At 42.9% G+C, this 19,978-nt stretch overlaps 1 protein-coding gene across 1 annotated transcript in view; it reads right to left on the bottom strand.

Moving 5' to 3' along the window:
* Positions 1–8,707: 8,707 nt before the first annotated feature.
* The window catches only part of LOC132883076 (zinc finger protein 271-like), a 36,753-nt gene continuing 25,482 nt past the window's right edge, over positions 8,708–19,978 (bottom strand). Inside the window, exon 6 of the mRNA XM_060916258.1 lies at positions 8,708–9,685. Coding sequence (XP_060772241.1) covers positions 8,853–9,685 — 833 coding nt within the window. The 3' untranslated portion in view covers positions 8,708–8,852. The remainder of the gene's footprint in view (positions 9,686–19,978) is intronic.

The following is a 19,978-nucleotide window of genomic DNA, read 5'->3' as shown; positions in this document are numbered from 1 at the left end:
ACAGAGGAGATACGATTGAACTGAATTGTTCCAGCATCCCAAAGACTTTCAATGGGGTTAAGGTCAGGATTCTGTGGTGGCCAATTCATGTTTGAAAATGATTCCTCATGCTTCCTGAACCAATCTTTCACAATCTGAGCAGTAAATTTATGCTCATGCCATCAGAGAAGAAAAAATCCATTGTGGTGACAACCTGGTCATTCAGTCCATTCAGGTCATCAGCTGACTTCATTTTATTGCCCTATAACATTTCTGATCCCCAACCTGACCAACTGAACCATCCCCAGATCATCACACTGCCTCCAGAGGGTTGTACAGTGGACACTATGCATGATGGGTGCATCACTTCATGCGCTTCCCTGACACACCCATTACCCAGGAATAGGGTCGATCTGGACTCCTTAAGCCACATGACCTTTCTCCATCACTCCAGAGTCCAATCTTTATGCTCCCGAGCAAACTGAAGCCTTTTCTCCTGATTAGTCTCACTAACGAGTGTTTTTTTTTTTTTATGGACACACAGCTGTTTAGAAAACAAAGCACAGCTTAATCAGTGTCTTTTAGAGGTCATACATCACAGTTTCATGGCTCAATTTTGAAGCCCTTGACTATGTAAACTGTACATGTATAAGTAAATCTCTCTCCACATGTTTCTGTGGGCTGTTTCACAGTCAGGGTACCAAAGTGGATTATATAGAATGGCTCAAGTATTACTGAAGTACAGTAAGTACCTGTGAAGTGAGGATTAGCTCTGCATGAAGAACTAATACCATCCCGCCTGCAAATTAGCCATTCGTTTGAATACATGCACATTCCAGCCTGACATACTATTAAGTAACCTTATTTTCAACCTGATTTGTTCTAGTTTGAAGAGGTTGCCAATCCTAATATTAAGCTATCTTTCAGCCCCTGAATAGTTTTGTTGAAGCCTCATTTCATACTTGAATTATTGCCAACAAAGTTGACCACAAATGGGTACTGATTGGGTAACAAGGGTAACTTGTCTAACATGATTGTATAAAGGACTTTACTACATGGGCTCGGGAACACTTCAGAAAACCGTCGCCTGGAGAAAACAATTCATGGCTGCATCTACCATGCTAAGCAAAAGTCAAACATCAACAATATCCAGAAATGCCACCAAATTCTCTGGGCTGGCACTCATCTGAGACGGACTGACACAAAGTGGAAATGTGTGCTGTGGTCTGACAAGGCCGCATTTCAAATTGTTTTTGGAAATCATGGATGTTGTGTCCTCTAGGCTAAAGATGAAAAGGGCCATCCAGACTATTACCAGCACAAAATTCAAAATCCAGCATCTGTGATGATATGGGTGTGTGTTAGTGCCCATGGCAGGGGTAACTTGCACATCTGTGAAGGCTCCATTAATACTGAAAGGTACATACAGTGGTGCTTGAAAGTTTGTGAACCCTTTAGAATTTTCGATATTTCTGCATAAATATGATCTAAAATATCATCATCAGATTTTCACACAAGTCCTAAAAGTAGATGAAGAGAACCCAATTAAACAAATGAGACAAAAATATTATACCTGGTCATTTATTTATTGAGGAAAATGATCCAATATTACATATCTGTGAGTGGCAAAAGTATGTGAACCTTTGCTTTCAGTATCTGGTGTGACCCCCTTGTGCAGCAATAACTGCAACTAAACATTTGCGGTAACTGTTGATCAGTCCTGCACACCGGCTTGGAGGACTTTTAGCCCGTTCCTCCGTACAGAACAGCTTCAACTCTGGGATGTTGGTGGGTTTCCTCACATGAACTGCTCACTTCAGGTCCTTCCACAACATTTCAATTGGATTAAGGTCAGGACTTTGACTTGCCCATTCCAAAATATTAACTTTATTCTTCTTTAACCATTCTTTGGTAGAACGACTTGTGTGCTGAGGGTTGTTGTCTTGCTGCATGACCCAATGTCTCTTGAGATTCAGTTCATGGACAGATGTCCTGACATTTTCCTTTAGAATTCACTGGGATGATTCAAAATTCATTGTTCCATCAATGATGGCAAGCCGTCCTGGCCCAGATGCAGCAAAACAGGCCCAAACCGTGATCCTACCACCACCATGTTTCACAGATGGGATAAGGCTCTTATGCTGGAATGCAGTGTTTTCTTTTCTCCAAACATAACACTTCTCATTTAAACCAAAAAGTTCTATTTTGGTCTCATCCATCCATAAAACATTTTTCCAATAGCCTTCTGGCTTGTCCATGTGATCTTTAAAAACTGCAGATGAGCAGCAATGTTCTTTTTGGAGAGCAGTGGCTTTCTCCTTGCAACCCTGCCATGCACACCATTGTTGTTCAGTGTTCTTCTGATGGTGGACTCATGACCATTAACTTTAGCCAATATGAGAGAGCCCTTCAGTTGCTTAGAAGTTACCCTGGGGTCCTTTGTGACCTCACTGACTATTACACGCCTTGCTCTTGGAGTGATCTTTGTTGGTCAACCACTCCTGGGGAGGGTAACAATGGCTTTGAATTTCCTCTACTTGTACACAATCTGGGCGGCACGGTGGTGTAGTGGTTAGCACTGTCGCCTCACAGCAAGAAGGTCCTGGGTTCGAGCCCCGGGGCCGGCGAGGGCCTTTCTGTGTGGAGTTTGCATGTTCTCCCCGTGTCCGTGTGGGTTTCCTCCGGGTGCTCCGGTTTCCCCCACAGTCCAAAGACATGCAGGTTAGGTTAACTGGTGACTCTAAATTGACCGTAGGTGTGAATGTGAGTGTGAATGGTTGTCTGTGTCTATGTGTCAGCCCTGTGATGACCTGGCGACTTGTCCAGGGTGTACCCCGCCTTTCGCCCATAGTCAGCTGGGATAGGCTCCAGCTTGCCTGCGACCCTGTAGAAGGATAAAGCGGCTAGAGATAATGAGATGAGAATGTACACAATCTGACTGTGGATTGGTGGAGTCCAAACTCTTTAGAGATGGTTTTGTAACCTTTTCCAGCCTGATGAGCGTCAACAACGCTTTTTCTGAGGTCCCCAGAAATCTCCTTTGTTCGTGCCATGATACACTTTCCACAAACATGTGTTGTGAAGATCAGACTTTGATAGATCCCTGTTCTTTAAATAAAACAGGGTGCCCACTCACACATGATTGTCATCCCATTGATTGAAAACACCTGACTCTAATTTCACCTTCTAATTAACTGCTAATCCTAGAGGTTCACATATTTTTGCCACTCACAGATATGTAATATTGGATCATTTTCCTCAATAAATAAATGACCAAGTATAATATTTTTGTCTCATTTGTTTAACTGGGTTCTCTTTATCTACTTTTAGGACTTGTGTGAAAATCTGATGATGTTTTAGGTCATATTTATGCTGAAATATAAAAAATTCTAAAGGGTTCACAAACTTTCAAGCACCACTGTACAGGTATTGGGGCAACAATATAGTACTGCCATCCAGATGACATCTTTCAGGGATGTCCTTGTTTATTCCAGTGAGACACCAAGCCACATTCTGCATGTGTTACAACAGTGTGGCTTCAGAATAAAAGAGTGCAGGTGCTAAACTGGCTTGCCTGCGTCCCATTGATGTGTGGTGTGTTATGAAATGCAAAATACGACAACGGAGACCCCAGATTGTTAACAAACTGAAGTCATATATCAAGCAAGAATGGGAGAGAATTTCACTTTCAAAACTTCAACAATTATGGCCCTTTTCCACTACCCTTTTTCAGCTCACTTCAGCTCGCTTCAGCTCACTTCAGCCCGACACGGCTCGCATTTCGACTACCAAAAACCAGCACGACTCAGCTCGTTTCAGCCCTGCTTAGCCCCTAAAACTCGCACCGTTTTGGGGTAGGGCTGAAGCGAGCCAAACCGTGCTGACTGAGGTTGGGGGCGTGAGCAGACACTCCCCTGTGCACTGATTGGTGAGGAGGAGTGTCCTCACATGCCCACACACGCCCCGCGAGCGCGCTGGGATCTGTAAACACCGTAAACCCGGAAGAAGAATAATTACGAATTACGAGAATTTCTGAAGCCTTATGCGCCTTGCCTCATCTATACGCTCTTGCCAGTATCTGTTGGTGTTGTCAAGCCACAGCACCAAGACCAGCAACACTAACGACTCCATGTCCTCCATGTTTATTGTTTACTATTTGGGTCGTGAGACTACCGCTTAAAAGCTCACTGAATCAGTGACATACAGAGCATCGTGCACGAGTTCGCGGAGCACAAGGCTCGTCGTATGCCCTTCAAATAATGCGCGCAGTAGGCTATTGATGTTTTATTATGAGCCATGTACAGTATGTCGCCGAATGTTTTTTTGTTTCTGAGTTACATGTTCGTTTGAAGGACTTAATGTACAAAATAACATAGTTGCACCCCGTAGTGTTGAAATTGGTAAACACAGTGCATTCAGTGAGGTTTGCACCGCCCTCCTTTTATTTCTGACTCTTCCTGTCACCGTTGCAACCTCTGAGCGCTCATTCGTATGCCCTTCAAATAATGTGCGCAGTATAGGCAATTGATGTTTTATTATGAGCCATGTACAGTATCCTAATGTTTTTTGTTTCTGAGTTACATGTTCGTTTGAAGGACTTGATGTACTAAATAACATAGTTGCACCCGGTAGTGTTGAAATTGGTAAACACCGCAGTTGCGGACATTTTGTAGCCTAAAATGATGTTATGATAAGCTTTAATAAAGGGCCCGGTCATTTGCCCCGCCCCCGGCCCGGCTCTGACTTGTTCCGCCACTGTCACTGATGTCACTGTTTGCGCTGCTTAACGACATCACATGACGTCCACCCACTTTCGCTAACTCCACCCAATGTGTCCACCCACTTCCAACCAGCACGGTTCAGCGCGGTTGTAGTCGAAATGCAACTCCAACAGCCCCACTCAGCTCGACTCAGCTCGACTCGGCACGGCACGGCTCAGCCGCGTTTGTAGTGGAAAAGCGGCATTAGTGTCCTCAGTTCCCAAACGCTTACTGAGTGTTAAAAGAAACTGTGATGTAACACGGTGGTAAACACGCCCTGTCCCAACTTTTTTGGAACATGTTGCAGGCATCAAATTCAACATGAGTGTATATTTTCAATAAATAAACCAACCAATAAAGGTTCAGTTTGAACATTAAATATCTTGTCTGTTTTGTATTCAATTGAATATAGGAAGAAAAGTATTTGCAAATCATTGCAGTCTGTTTTTGTAGATGTTTTACACAGTGTCCCAACTTTTTTGGAATGGGGGTTATATTTTTGAGAAAAGAGATCAGTGAGAACCTGCAAAACCTTCAATTGAGCTCACGTCAGCAAATGTTGCTGCCATGCCTGCACACCTTGTGCTATAATCATGGAAAACACAGTCATGATCCCAGACTTCCTGGCTGAAGAGGACCACAAAGTTTGTCAATCAAAGGAACAGCTGTGTCAGAGAGAAGGAATCTGAGTCAATCCAAAAAGAAAACAAGATGACCGTTGACTGAATAAAGCCGAGTCACGAAGCAAAACCTCCCACCATGATCCATGAGTTACAATCCAAAACTCCCAAGACATCAGGAGTAAAAGTTATATCCTATCTATCCACCACAGGACGTTTCAGCTAAGAACAGCGTGTGGTTATCTCATCTCATCTCATCTCATTATTTGTAGCCGCTTTATCCTGTTCTACAGGGTCGCAGGCAAGCTGGAGCCTATCCCAGCTGACTACGGGCGAAAGGCGGGGTACACCCTGGACAAGTCGCCAGGTCATCACAGGGCTGACACATAGACACAGACAACCATTCACACTCACATTCACACCTACGCTCAATTTAGAGTCACCAGTTAACCTAACCTGCATGTCTTTGGACTGTGGGGGAAACCGGAGCACCCGGAGGAAACCCACGCGGACACGGGTAGAACATGCAAACTCCACACAGAAAGGCCCTCGCCGGCCACGGGGCTCGAACCCGGACCTTCTTGCTGTGAGGCGACAGCGCTAACCCCTACACCACCGTGCTGCCCCGCGTGTGGTTATTCGAAAGTAAAATAAAATAAAATGGGAATAAATCAACTGGTCCATCCGTTTGTGTATAAAACACGTGGCCGGGAGGATTTAAGCATATTTAAGAACAACAGCAGGAAGGCCACCTAAAATCTTTCACAGCTTCTCTTCCAAGATATTTCTTTTTAACAAACTGAAGAGAGACCTTTAAATATGAGTGTACGGTATCAGTGTTACTTAACCCCACACTGTCATTGTATAGAGGTAGTCTTCATCTTTTACATGCTTTGAAATCCTCCTCTCTGTTGGTCTACATTGTCCATAGAACTTGATGTCTCACCACCTGAAATTCAATGATTTCCATTTAAATTCTTTCATCTCAAGGTAACTCACAAAACAACGGCGGTTTGAGGGACTGCTCCAACCTGGTTAAAGTCTAATTAAGACTTGAGCTACACTCTGGACCCTAACACACCCTGCTGTCTTACAGAGGTATTCTTCATCTTCAGGTTCTTCCTGTTTTATAGGTTTCTGTTCATCCACAGGTGTGGTGTGTTCCATAGAGTCTGATGTCACTTCACCTGAAAATTTAATATTTAGAATACAAAACATAAATAGTGGACAAGTCAGTGATGTGGGGCTCGTTCACCCACAAATAAAGCCTCATCAGAACAGAAATTACTAATAAGCATCAGAATAGGCTGTACTGTGTCCTTTTCGCTTGCAGACATAGCTTTCAGCTTCAGTCTCTTCCGTTTTTATATATATGTCTATTGGTCCATGGGGTTGATGTGTCCCACAGAACCTGATCCAAATGAATCTGTATGAGCTTCTGTTCGCACATCTAAACAAAGCTAATGACCAGAGAGGAGTAATAATTAGTTAACAAAAAAGTCAACACTATTTATAGATCCTGAGCAGACTGTCTGGGGAGACAAAGACACCACTGATTTGCTTGATTAGCAAAATCACGTCCAAGCTAACAGGGACAGATGTTAATTAACAGAAGGAAGATTTACACACTGAGGAGAACCTCATTTGTATTATACACTCAGCGGCCACTGTAATAGGAACTTGTTGTTGATTCTAAGATCCCTGTTCTTGGCTGCAGGAGCGGAACCCAAAGTGTTCTTCTGCTGTTGCATGCTGAGATGCTTTTCTGCTCACCACGGTTGTAAAGAGTGATTATATGAGTTACTATATCCTTCCTGGCAAAAAAGCTCGAACCAATCTGTCCATTTTCCTCTGACCCTCTCTTATCAACAAGGCGTTTGTTTCCACCCACAGAACTGTCGCTCACTCAGGAAAGGAGGCTCAAATCATCAGCAGAAAAGCAGAATCAACTGTAAATTAATACACGCCACACAAACCACAGAGATTTAAAAAGCATCAAACAAGTTGAAAATTAATTAGTGATCATTATTACACCTTTATTTGTTGGCTAGAATGTAATATGCTGCTGAAACCCACTGGGGCAGTAAGACAGAAAATACTGCCTGGTCGTAAATAACCAAGTCACAGCCATTTATTTTATTTAAATCCATCCAACCAGACTGTCAAATACATTCATGACTATTTTAAGGTAAAGATTATCATCTCAGTGAGAGGACTACAGTTTACTCATCACAGGAACACAAAAATATCCTGCAGCTCATCTTCTGTTATGAGTTTACAGAGGAGTTAATGTTTACAGCGCCGCCTGCAGGAGCCCTCTGTGCATCACGATGTCGTGAAGGTGCATCACAAACAATTAGAATATCGTAAAAAAATTACTTTTTTTTTGGTAAGTTAATTCAAGAAGCTAAGTTTTCATATATTTTTTCATATTCATTCCACGTGAAATGAAAATAGTTCAGGCCTTTTTTGTTTAAATTTTGGGGATTATGGCTTATACACTACCGTTCAAAAGTTTGGGGTCACTTTGAAATGTCCTTATTTTTGAAAGAAAAGCACTGTTCTTTTCAATGAAGATCACTTTAAACTAATCAGAAATCCACTCTATACATTGCTAATGTGGTAAATGACTATTCTAGCTGCAAATGTGTGGTTTTTGGTGCAATATCTCCATAGGTGTATAGAGGCCCATTTCCAGCAACTCTCACTCCAGTGTTCTAATGGTACAATGTGTTTGCTCATTGCCTCAGAAGGCTAATGGATGATTAGAAAACCCTTGTACAATCATGTTAGCACAGCTGAAAACAGTTGAGCTCTTTAGAGAAGCTATAAAACTGACCTTCCTTTGAGCAGATTGAGTTTCTGGAGCATCACATTTGTGGGGTCGATTAAATGCTCAAAATGGCCAGAAAAATGTCTCGACTATATTTTCTATTCATTTTACAACTTATGGTGGTAAATAAAAGTGTGACTTTTCATGGAAAACACAAAATTGTCTGGGTGACCCCAAACTTTTGAACGGTAGTGTAGCTTATGAAAATCAGAAATCCAGTATCTCAAATTATTAGAATATTTCCAAAGATCAATCAAAAAAGGACTTACAATACAGAAATGTCCAAATTCTGAAAACTATGTTGATTTATACACTCAATACTTTTGGTTGGGGCTCCTTTACCATAAATTACTGCATCAGTGGAGCGTGGCATGGAGGCGATCAGCCTGTGTCAGGTGTTTCTCATCTTCCTCTTGATAACAACCCATAACTTCTCTCTGGGGTTCAGGTCAGGTGAGTTTCTTAAAAAGATTTCTTAAAGAAATCTTAAGAAGTGAATGAAGAGAGACTGAAATGTGGTTTCATTTTTAATTTCAACCGTTCTAAACATTACACTTCATATTTTATTTCAGATTTTGGAGTGCTCTTTTGCTAAAACCACAAGATTCAATTTCAGTTTAAAATTCATTTTTAGATAGCATGATAAATTTAAAATAACCTTTAGTGAGAGCAATATCGTTTCTCTCCTGTGTGAACACACTGGTGTATTTGGAGCTCATTTTTTTGAATAAAACTCTTCCCACACTCTGAACACTGGTGCATTTTCTGTCTCGTGTGAACCCGCTGATGTGTCCGGACGTGACTCTGTCTATTAAAACTCTTCCCACACTGTGAGCACTGATACGGCTTTTCTCCTGTGTGAATGCGCTGATGTGTGTGGAGATGACTCTGCTGATGAAAATTCATCCCACATTCTGAGCAATAATATGGTTTTACTCCATTGTGAATGACCTGGTGAGTTTTGAGGTTATTTTGTCGTTTAAAACTCTTCCCACACTGTGAGCAGTGATACGGCTTCTCTCCTGTGTGAATGCGTTGGTGTATTTGGAGATCACCCTGTCGAGAAAAACTCCTCCCACACTGTCCGCACTGATACGGCTTCTCTCCCGTGTGAATGAGCTGGTGTGATCGGAGTCCTTGCCGATGAATAAAACTCTTCCCACACTGTGAGCAGTGATGTGGCTTCTCTCCTGTGTGAATGCGCTGGTGTCTTCTGAGATTACTCCGGTCAGTAAACCCTTTCCCACACTGTGAGCAGGGATAGATTTCTTTCTGCACTTGATTAGATGTCTTACTCTTGACAGTACTAAAGACTGTTTGCTGACTACTGGAGCTTCTGGTAGATGTCAGATTCTTACAGTTAATGTCTCCTGACTTCATCAGTCTCTCATATTCCACACAGTGGCATCTCCTGATGTGTTTGTGCAGGTAAAGTTGAGATGTATAGGAAAGTGAACACAAGGAGCAGGTGAAGACTTGGGCATCATCCATTTCTGGAGAAGAAAAAGGTTTTAGAAATTTATTGTCGTATCGAACAAAATTAGAGATTTTAGAAAAAACTCACAAAAGCAAAATGTTGCCACAAATTCGCCAAACTTCCAAAAACATTCTGGCAATAATGAGAAGTTCGCCACTACTGTAAAATCTATTCACTAGTGGTTTGCCACCATAGTATGCCTTAGTGACAAACATCTGGCAAACTTGCTACCAGAAGTTTACCATATATTTTTTTTTAAACATTTTTTATTGAGGGTTACATTAAATATCCATAGATAACATACACATGGCCCTCAGAAAAATAACTGGCAAAAATGAAATTAACACTATCAAAAAGGTAATAAAATTAAATAAAATATTCTATCTATTTTAAAAACAATTCTAAGAGTGACACAATTCTAAAAAAATGATGTCATGCTCAGCCTTCGGCTGAACTCGATGGGCGATTTACACAACTTCATGTCACGTGGTAGACTGTTCCACAATTTCGCCGCACTAAACCTAAATGATTTCTGACCAAATGATTGTCTGCATTTTGGGAGAATTACATTACAGCTACTGTTCCTGGTGTTCTTTTGATGAATCTGGTTATAAACTTTGAACTTTTCGCTGATGTAACCAGGCGCCTGACCGTTCAAGGCTTTGAACACCAACTTCACTTTAGCGCGTGCGACTTTTTCTTTGAAAGGGACGATATTCAGCTCATCAAATAGGGCCTTCGATGGTGCATCCCATTGAGCATCCAGAATAATCCGCGCAGCTCGCTTTTGTAGACATAGCATGGTGTCACTGATACTCGCTGAAGAATCTCCCCACACTACCGCACCATAATCCATGACAGGCTGGATCACGGCATTATAATAACTAATTCTTGCTCTTTTATTTAGAAATTTTCTTGTCCGCTTTAACAAACCCAATCTCTCGGATATCTTTGCAGCCGTTTTCTCGGAATGGACCGCCCAAGAAAGTGTATCATCGAGATGGATTCCGAGTAACTTGCTGGTTACCATTCATGTGTTGTGCGTGTTTTAACTTCTTTGCTTTTTGTGTTGTTGATATAACTGTTCATTTCTTTTTTTTCCAATAATAATTCATGTGTAAAGTGGTTTTGGTAACACCACACTGAGTAAGAGTGACGTATATTAATATTTTTGTCATATTTCTTCAGTGTTGCCCTTTGTATCCAGTCCTTGATCTCTCGCCTCACAGCCGCCACACAGAGACCGGTGTTATGTGTCCAGCTCAGATGACGGAGCGTTTTGGATGAAAATTAGGTTGGAGCTTGTTGTTTACCTTACTACAGTTGGAAAGAGGTGTCTGCATTTTAACAATGTTTCACTTCTGGTTTATTGATCTGAAAACTTGGAGTCTATGAATGTCATCTTTCCAACTTGACAGAACTCGCCCCTGGTTGGTCGGTCAGACGCTGCTGAACTCCTCGTTGAGGGTCTGTTAGAACAGGACATAGCTTTATGACACAACTTTTAAAACTGTCTACATTGTAAATCTACAGACTTTTAAAGATGTCAAATGAAGTGTGTAATCTCAGGTCCCATTCAGATGTGGCATAAACATGCATCCTCGTTGATCAGACCCCTAAAAATGGACAGCCGTGACACACAGTTGTGATCAGACTACTCAAAATGGATGTAAATACCAGCAGTACTGAAAATGGACAAAAATAAAATAACTGATTTCCTGCTAGACGCCAGTGCAGAAACTGCATGCATCACCAACTATACAACAAAAAGAAGTAGAACCCCAATGACAGCAAAATCCAAAAAGGATGTTGGAGAAAGAGTAGGACAGAAAAGTGAGCCAGTGACCCGGTTATATGGTCCAACAGCCATCACAGCTCCAGTGTCAGTTAGCAATCTGATGGACCAACTAATAAGCCTTGACATTTGGCTACAACAAGAAGTCAGTTTGGACTTCAACCAAGGTAAAGTCATTTGGAAACCAAGACAACTGGAAATATTCCCACTGGAGAAATAGAGTCTGATCTCAAGATAAAGATCAGTGTGAAAATTTTTCTGATAGAACCAGTGATATTTACAGGTCAAGTCCTTTCCTACACAAAACAAGACCCCACTGCAGAACAGCAATGGAAGGAATTCTTCCAATCAGAAAGAGAGAAGAATCCTAATTAAGATGCACAGCTCATTGAACAGCCCTTTTTCCTGCCATTTGTCAGCCATTTCTCCAGAGTGATTTCCAGAAGTGGAAGGACCTAACATTTTACATTTCATCTCATTTACACAACCGAGCAGTTGCAGATTAATGGTCTTGCTCATGGGCCCAGCAGGAGCAGCTTGGTGGTCTCATCTCATCTCATTATCTCTAGCCGCTTTATCCTTCTACAGGGTCGCAGGCAAGCTGGATCCTATCCCAGATGACTACGGGCGAAAGGTGGGGTACACCCTGGACAAGTCGCCAGGTCATCACAGGGCTGACACATAGACACAGACAACCATTCACACTCACATTCACACCTACGCTCAATTTAGAGTCACCAGTTAACCTAACCTGCATGTCTTTGGACTGTGGGGGAAACCGGAGCACCCAGAGGAAACCCACACGGACACGGGGAGAACATGCAAACTCCACACAGAAAGGCCCTCGCCGGCCATGGGGCTCGAACCCGGACCTTCTTGCTGTGAGGCGACAGCGCTAACCACTACACCACCGTGCTGCCCCTCAGCTTGGTGGTGACCCTTCCAATCAATAGCCCAATGCTTTAACAACTGAGCTACGGCAGTCCCACAAGGCACAACCACTTCAGTGAAACACTCTAAATAAAGATGAAAAAGATGTGCTGATATTTCTAGACTTCCTTGATGAGGGTCATATTGTTCTGGGAAGAGCTACATGGGTGGGGTTTATGTTCAGCAATTCAGGCTAATATCTACCTGTAGAGTCAACCTCAACCACCACACCTGAGGCCCACAGTAACATGCCCCTATGCTATACACTGATCAGCATTAACATTAAAACCTCTTACAGAGGAAGTGAGTAACATTGATTATCTCGTTACAGTGGCACCGATCAAGGGGTAGACAATATTAGATAGCAAAAGAACAGTCAGTTCTTGAAGCTGATGTGTTGGAAGCAGGAAAAATGAGCTAGAGTAAGGATCTGAGCAACTTTGACAAGGGCCAACTTGTGATGGCTAGATGATTGGGTCTGAGCATCTCCAAACTCTCAGGTCCTGCGGGTTGTTTCTGGTATGCCACAATCAATACCTACCAAAAGTGGTCCTTGGAAGGATGACTGGTGAACTGCCGACAGGGTCATGAGTGCCCAAGGCTCAGTGATGCATGTGGGGAGTCAAGGATAGTCCACCTGGTCCAATCCCACAGAAGAGCAGCTGGAGCAGAAATTGCTGAAAAAGTTGCAGTTTTCTGGCTATAATAGAAAGGTACCAGTATAAAGAGTGGATCATAGCTCGTTGCGTATGGAGCTGCAGAGCTACCAGCCAGTCAGAGTGCCCATGCTTACTCCTGTCCACCACTGAAAGCATTGAAGCATCAGAACTGGACCATGGAGCAATGGAAGAAGGTGGCTTGGTCTGATGAACCACATTTTCTTTTACATCACGTGGACAGCCGAGTGCATGTCTGTTTGTCCCACTTACCTGGGGAAGAGATGGCTCCAGGATGCACTATGGGAAGTAGGCAAGCCAGTGGAGGCAGTGTGATGTTCTGGGCAATGTTCTGCTGGGAAACCTGGGGTCCTGGCATTCAAGTGGATGTAACTTTGACACATACCATGACTAGCTACCTGTACATTTTTGTAGACCAAGTATACCCAGTGGCAGGCAGCATGGTGGTGCAGTGCTTAGCACTGTCGCCTCACAGCAAGAAGGTTCTGGGTTCAAGCCCAGTGGCCGACGGGGGCCTTTCTGTGTGGAGTTTGCATGTTCTCCCCGTGTCTGCATGGGTTTCCTCCAGGTGCTCCGGTTTCCCCCCACAGTCCAAAGACATGCAGTTAGGTGAACTGGCTACTCTAAATTGTCTGTAGGTGTGGATGTGTGTGTGAATAGTTGTTTCCCAAGCCCAGAAAGGGGTGGGTTGTGGCAGGAAGGGTAACCAGCATAAAACTATGCTCCAATTAATAGGACATGTGGATCAATAGGGTCCACATGGACCCCGACCTGGCAACAGTGCTGGACAAGGGAGAAGATGACAATGAAGTATGCCCAGTGGCATTTCTGGTCATTCTAGTGCCCAAGGCAAGAGCTCCAACCATATAATGCTGACTTTGTGAATCATATGCTTGAGCACCGTCAGGCATAATTGTGTGGAGAATGCAGGAAGATTTTATGCCCAGGTCAGATGTCAGAAAGACGCATGCTGTGACCTGCAATCAGTCGGGTGGCAACTGATCACAGGTGGATGCAGGCATTTTGCGTCAAATCCTTCGTTGTGGTCATACGTACTGCAAGACGCAGAGTTTTTAAGCTGAATCTGTGCTGATCGCAGGATGTTGCAGAGTGACTCGTGCAAGCGTTGCATGATCAGTTGCACAATTGGCTGCATCTACCTGCGAGTGTTAAAGAATGGAGGCAGAAGTCCCTTGCAAATAGTCGGCGATTCAATAAGGTTTGACACAACGTAGCTCTGGATCTCACTATTTCCATTATTTATCCTGCCTACCCACCACTTGTGTCTACTTGCCTCTACTTGAGATGAGTAGCAAGTAATCGCACCACCACCTGCAAATCACACGGGGTGTGTGTGTATATATAGGGGCCAGCAGCAGGAACAGCATCATCAGTCATCTCCGTTCTTTCACACAGTTCACATCAAGTTCTGCTCATTCCAGTTCCTGTCTCCAGAGGTTTTTGAAGATGGACAAGCTACTGGAGCTGATGCGTCTTCGTGTAGCAGTACAGTACCGGCAACCGCAGAACGCACAGCTTCTCCTGCATGTTATGAGGGATGTGTAACTTCAACATGTGCGGGCGACTTGGGTGAACTCGTGGTACACCGTGGAACAGTGACACAGATATGGACCGGCTACTACCCTACTGCCAACACTGGCAGAAGAATCCCACGCAGACTTCATAAAAGTGGTCAGGATGGAGCCACACGTGTTCCTGGAAGTACTTGAGAGGGCTGAGTACAGGATCATGAAGAAGGACACGAACATAAGGCCAGCAACTGATGCTGGTCTCAAGTTGGCTATCACTATGAAGTACCTAGGCACTAGGGAGAGCTACCACAGTGTTGACTATGCATTCTGAATTCCACACAATTCAGTGTTACTCATTGCCAAAGAAGTCTGTGAGGCCATCATCGATGAATTCCACCAAGAGGTTGTCTGCAGGCCCCAGACTCTGGATGAGTGCAGAGCTCTGTCTGATGGATTTTCCAAGATGACTCATTTCCACCACTGCATTGGAGCCATAGATGGCAAGCATATAGCAATCAGAGCTCCCAAGAAATCAGCATCCATCTATCATAACTACAAGGGATTCTTTATTATTCTGCTGGCTTTGGTGGATGCTGACTATCGCTTCATATGAGCAGATGTCTGGGCCAATGGATCCAGTTCTGATTGTGGTGTTTTCAACAGATCAGCCCTCAGGGAGGCTCTGGAACATGACACTCTGAGAGTACCTCAGCCAGAACCTCCTCCTGGAGATAAGGTCATGTCTTATTTCATTATCGGCAATGATGCCTTTCCACTGAAGCCATGGCTCATGAAGCCTTTCTCCAAGCAAATCCTGGACATAGATGAGTGGATCTTCAACTATAGTATTTCCAGAGCCAGACGGATAGTCGAGAATGCCTTTGGCATCTTGGCCAAAAGATTCCAATGCTTCCTGACAACCATGAAGCAGGATCCAGAGACCGTAATAATCATTGTCATGGCAGCTTTGTGTCTTCACAACTTGAAGCGCATGCGCTACCCAAGGCTGCAGAATGTTGTCCTGGACCAAGAAGAGGAAGACCACACAATTGTCCCAGGAGCCTGGAGACAAGCCTGTAACATGCAGAACATGGCTTAAGTTGTTGGAGGCAATACAGAGAACAAGGAGGCCAGGAAGCAAAGGATTTACTTGAAGCAATATTATAAAAGTCCTGCGGGTGCTGTCCCATGGCAACATCAGATGATCTGAAAATGTGCAGAGACCGTGTTCTAACCAGAGACACTGTTCAAATCAATACTGTGATCGATTTCTAATAAATACATCAATCAATTTTGTATATATGTAAGTATTGTAAAATAGTACATTTTTGTACATAATTACATTTTATTATGTAAAATGTCTTTTATCTCAATAACAATAGTTAAAGCACTCAGGATTTAGATTAAATAAGCTCCCGCAAAACACCCCAAGCAATGAATAAACATAATATTATAGTTAAATAAAAAAAACAGAATTTTTGTTTAATTTTATATATATATATATATATATATATATATATATATATATATATATATAAACAAACCTCCCCACCCTACAAATATAAAAGAGAACTCAAAAAAAATCTTATAATAAAGCTAAATATATACAGTTGTGGTCAGAAGTTTACATACAGTGACATGAATGTCATCTTGGTTATGAATGTCAGGGGAATATTTGGGCTTTCAGTAATTTCTTTGAACTGTTCTTTCTCTGTGGCAAAATGTACAGCATACATCTTAAATTAAAAAAAAAAAGCTAGAATTTGGTACACAAGTTTTAATTTTCTTTGGGTTTTCTGAAATCATCACAGGGTCAAAATTATACATACAGGGTCAAAAATATACATACACCAAATATTTGGGTAAAATTGCAAGATTCACCTTGACCAAACATTTTTGTTTACCATGAACAAGCTTCTGGCAGAATTCTGGTTGGATATTTCACGACTCTTCATGGTAGAATTGGTAGAGTTCAATTAAATTTGTTCTTTTTTTCTTGGCATGGACTTGACTTATAAGTACGGTCCATATATTTTCAATAGGGTTGAAGTCAGGACTTGTTTTAAACTTAATGTTAGCCTGCTTTATCCTCCACAACCAGCTCTGATGCGTGTTTGGGTTCATTGTCCTGTTGTAAGTCCCAAGTCGTATTCAAGTTTCTGATGGTTTATGCTGAAGAACTCTGAGGTAGTCCTCCTTCTTCATTATTCCATCCACTTTGTGCAATGAACCAGTTCCACTGGCAGCAAAACAGCCAGTGGAACTGGTGGCCATTATGGCCAAACAACTCAATTTTTGTCTCATCTGACCATACAGCTATCCTCCAGAAGGCTTTTTCTTTGTCCGTGTGGCCAGCATCAAACTTTAGTTAAGCTTGAAGGTGTTAATTTTGGAGCAGGGGGTTATTTCTTGGATGGCAGCCTCTTAGTCCATGGTGATCTGAACTGTAGACAGTGATCCATCAGCTTCCAGTTCATGGCAGGGCTGTGCCATGGTGGTTCCCAAATTGTTCTTGACCATCCAAGCCAATTTCCTTTCAGCTGAGGGTGACAGTTTGGGTTTTCTTGAAACAAAGTGGCTTGGCAAAGTGACTACACCTCACAATAACTTGGATACATTGTTTGAACTGATCTTGGAATTTGCAGTTGTTTAGAAATGGCTCCAAGAGACATTCCGGAGTTCTGTATATCTGCAATCCTCTTTCTCAGATCTGCAATGAGCTCCTTGGACTTTCCCATTTTACTGTGTGTTGGGCAATCCAATGAGTGCTGTAAACAAACCCTTTTTATGAAGGCACAGAGAAGCTACCAGCTGTCGTCAATCATCACTAACAGGAAGTTAAGAGACCTCAGCCTTGGCAAGATAAGAGACATTTTTGAAGTTTCAGCACCTCTGAATTAATAATCTAAGTAAGTGTATGTATATTTTTGACCCTGTATGTATAATTTTGACCCTGTGATTATTTCAGAAAACCCAAAGAAAATTAAAACTTGTGGAACCAAATTCTAGTGCTTTTTTTAATTAAAGATGCATGCTGTTCATTCTGCCATAGAAAAAGAACAGTTCAAAGAAATTACTGAAAGCCCAAATATTGCCCTGACATTCATGTCACTGTATGTAAACTTCTGACCACATCTGTATATAAGGCAATATATATCATCATTTGTTATTGATTAGCTGTTTCCATGGTAACATTTCAGAAAGTGTGCATCTTTTAAGTCTGTGAGTGAGTGTTGTGTCCTCCTGTTTGTGGAAACATGGCTTAACGACAGCGTCCCGGACTGTGCCATTCAGCTAGTCTGGCTAACATGCTACCGGTCAGACAGAGCGCTAGTCGGGGGGGAAGACTCACGGTGGAGGACTCTGTGTTTACATCAGTGATGCCTGGTGCCGCGATGCTGTTGTGGTCTGCAAACACTGCTCACCACTGGTGGAGTTTATAATTATTAAGTGCCGGCCATCCTACCTGCCGAGGGAATTTACAGCCATATTGCTGGTAGCAATATACATCCCTCCTGGCTCCAATAACAACAGGAGTGAAGCACTGAATGAACTCTATCAGCACATCACTGAGCAGCAGACAGCCCACCCAGATGCTTTCCTCATCCTGGCTGGGGATTTCAATCATGCAAACCCCAAGAGCGTGTTTCCAAAACTCTATGGTCATATCAACTTTCCCACACGTGGAAACAATACTCTGGACAATGTTTACACCATGCATAAAGACGCCTACAAAGCCCTACTCCTCCCCCACCTTGGGGCCTCAGATCACTCCATTGTTATGTTAATGCCAGCATACAGGCAGCTGGTTAAAGTCACCAAACCAGCTAAAAAACAGATACGTGTGTGGCCAGGGGGTCCTCAGAGGCACTCCAGGACTGTTTTCCACCACTGACTGGAGCATGTTCAAACAGGCGGCCACCTACAGCAACATCACAGATGTCCAGGAGTACACAGAGACCGTCACTGCCTACATGAGGAAGTGCATGGACGACGTTACGGTCACCAGAACCATTTCCATTCAGGCCAATCAGAAGCCATGGCTGACAGGGGAAGTCCACAGGCTCCTGTGGGCTCGGAACACCGCCTTCAGAGCTGGGGATGAGGTGGGCCTGAGGACAGCTGGGGCCAATCTGTCACGAGGCATCAGGGTGGCCAAGAGACAGTATTCCAGGTACATTGCTGACCATTTCAACGGCAGTAGAGACACCAGGAACCTGTGGCGGGGGATTCAGACCATCACAGACTACAAGCCCTCGCCGCAGACCTGTGACAACTCCACGTCTCTGCTGAATTAGTTGAATGACTTCTTCGCTCGCTTTGAGGCAGACAACAGCACCACGGCACAGAAGACCCCACCACCTCCCGGCGACCAGGTGTTGACGTTGTCCCCAGACAGCGTGAGGAGAGCTCTCAGGATGACAAATGCATGAAAAGCCCCGGGTCCTGATAACATTCCTGGTCGTGTCCTGAGAGACTGTGCCGAGGAGCTCACAGATGTCTTTACAGATGTCCTGTGTCCCTGAAAAAAGCCGTTGTAAAGCCCCTACTTAAAAAGAATAATCTGGATGCTTCAGTATTGAACAACTACAGGCCAATATCAAATCTACCATTCATCGGGAAAATCCTTGAAAAAATTGTCTTCAATCAATTAACTGCCTTCTTGATATCAAACAGCTGTTTTGATAATTTTCAGTCAGGATTTCGTGCCAATCATAGCACTGAAACAGTGCTGATTAAAGTTATAAATGACATACATCTTAATACTGATGCAGCCAAAACATCGGTCCTGGTGTTACTGGACCTCAGTGCAGCTTTTGATACTGTTGATCACAACATACTGCTATATCGACTTGAACACTGGGTTGGGTTGACTGGTAAAGTTATCAATTGGTTAAAATCATACTTAAAAGATAGAAGCTTCTTTGTTACCATGGGAAATTGTACCTCAACATCAATGTCCTTGACCTGTGGTGTCCCCCAGGGGTCGATCCTTGGACCATTACTATTCAACCTTTATATGCTCCCACTTGGACAAATTATCAAGAACAACTCAATTTTGTATCACTGCTATGCAGATGACACCCTAATTTATTTTGCTCTATCACCTAATGATTATGCCCCCCTTGAATGTCTCTACCAATGTATCGACCAAATCAACAACTGGATGTCACAAAATTTTCTTCAGCTGAACACAGATAAAACAGAAGTAATTCTATTTGGGAAAAAAGATGAAAGACTCAGGATTACCACTATTCTTGACACAAAGGGGATTAAAACTAAAGAAATGGTTAAAAATCTTGGTGTTTTCATTGACAGCGAGCTAAACTTTGACAGTCACATGAAAGCAATCACTAAGACCAAGTTTACATTAG

The sequence above is a fragment of the Neoarius graeffei genome, chromosome 3, assembly GCF_027579695.1.
Source record: "Neoarius graeffei isolate fNeoGra1 chromosome 3, fNeoGra1.pri, whole genome shotgun sequence".
Classification (NCBI taxonomy): Eukaryota; Metazoa; Chordata; class Actinopteri; order Siluriformes; family Ariidae; genus Neoarius; species Neoarius graeffei.
Note: the sequence above shows the minus strand (reverse complement) of the source record. Positions and strands in the feature narration are given on the sequence as shown.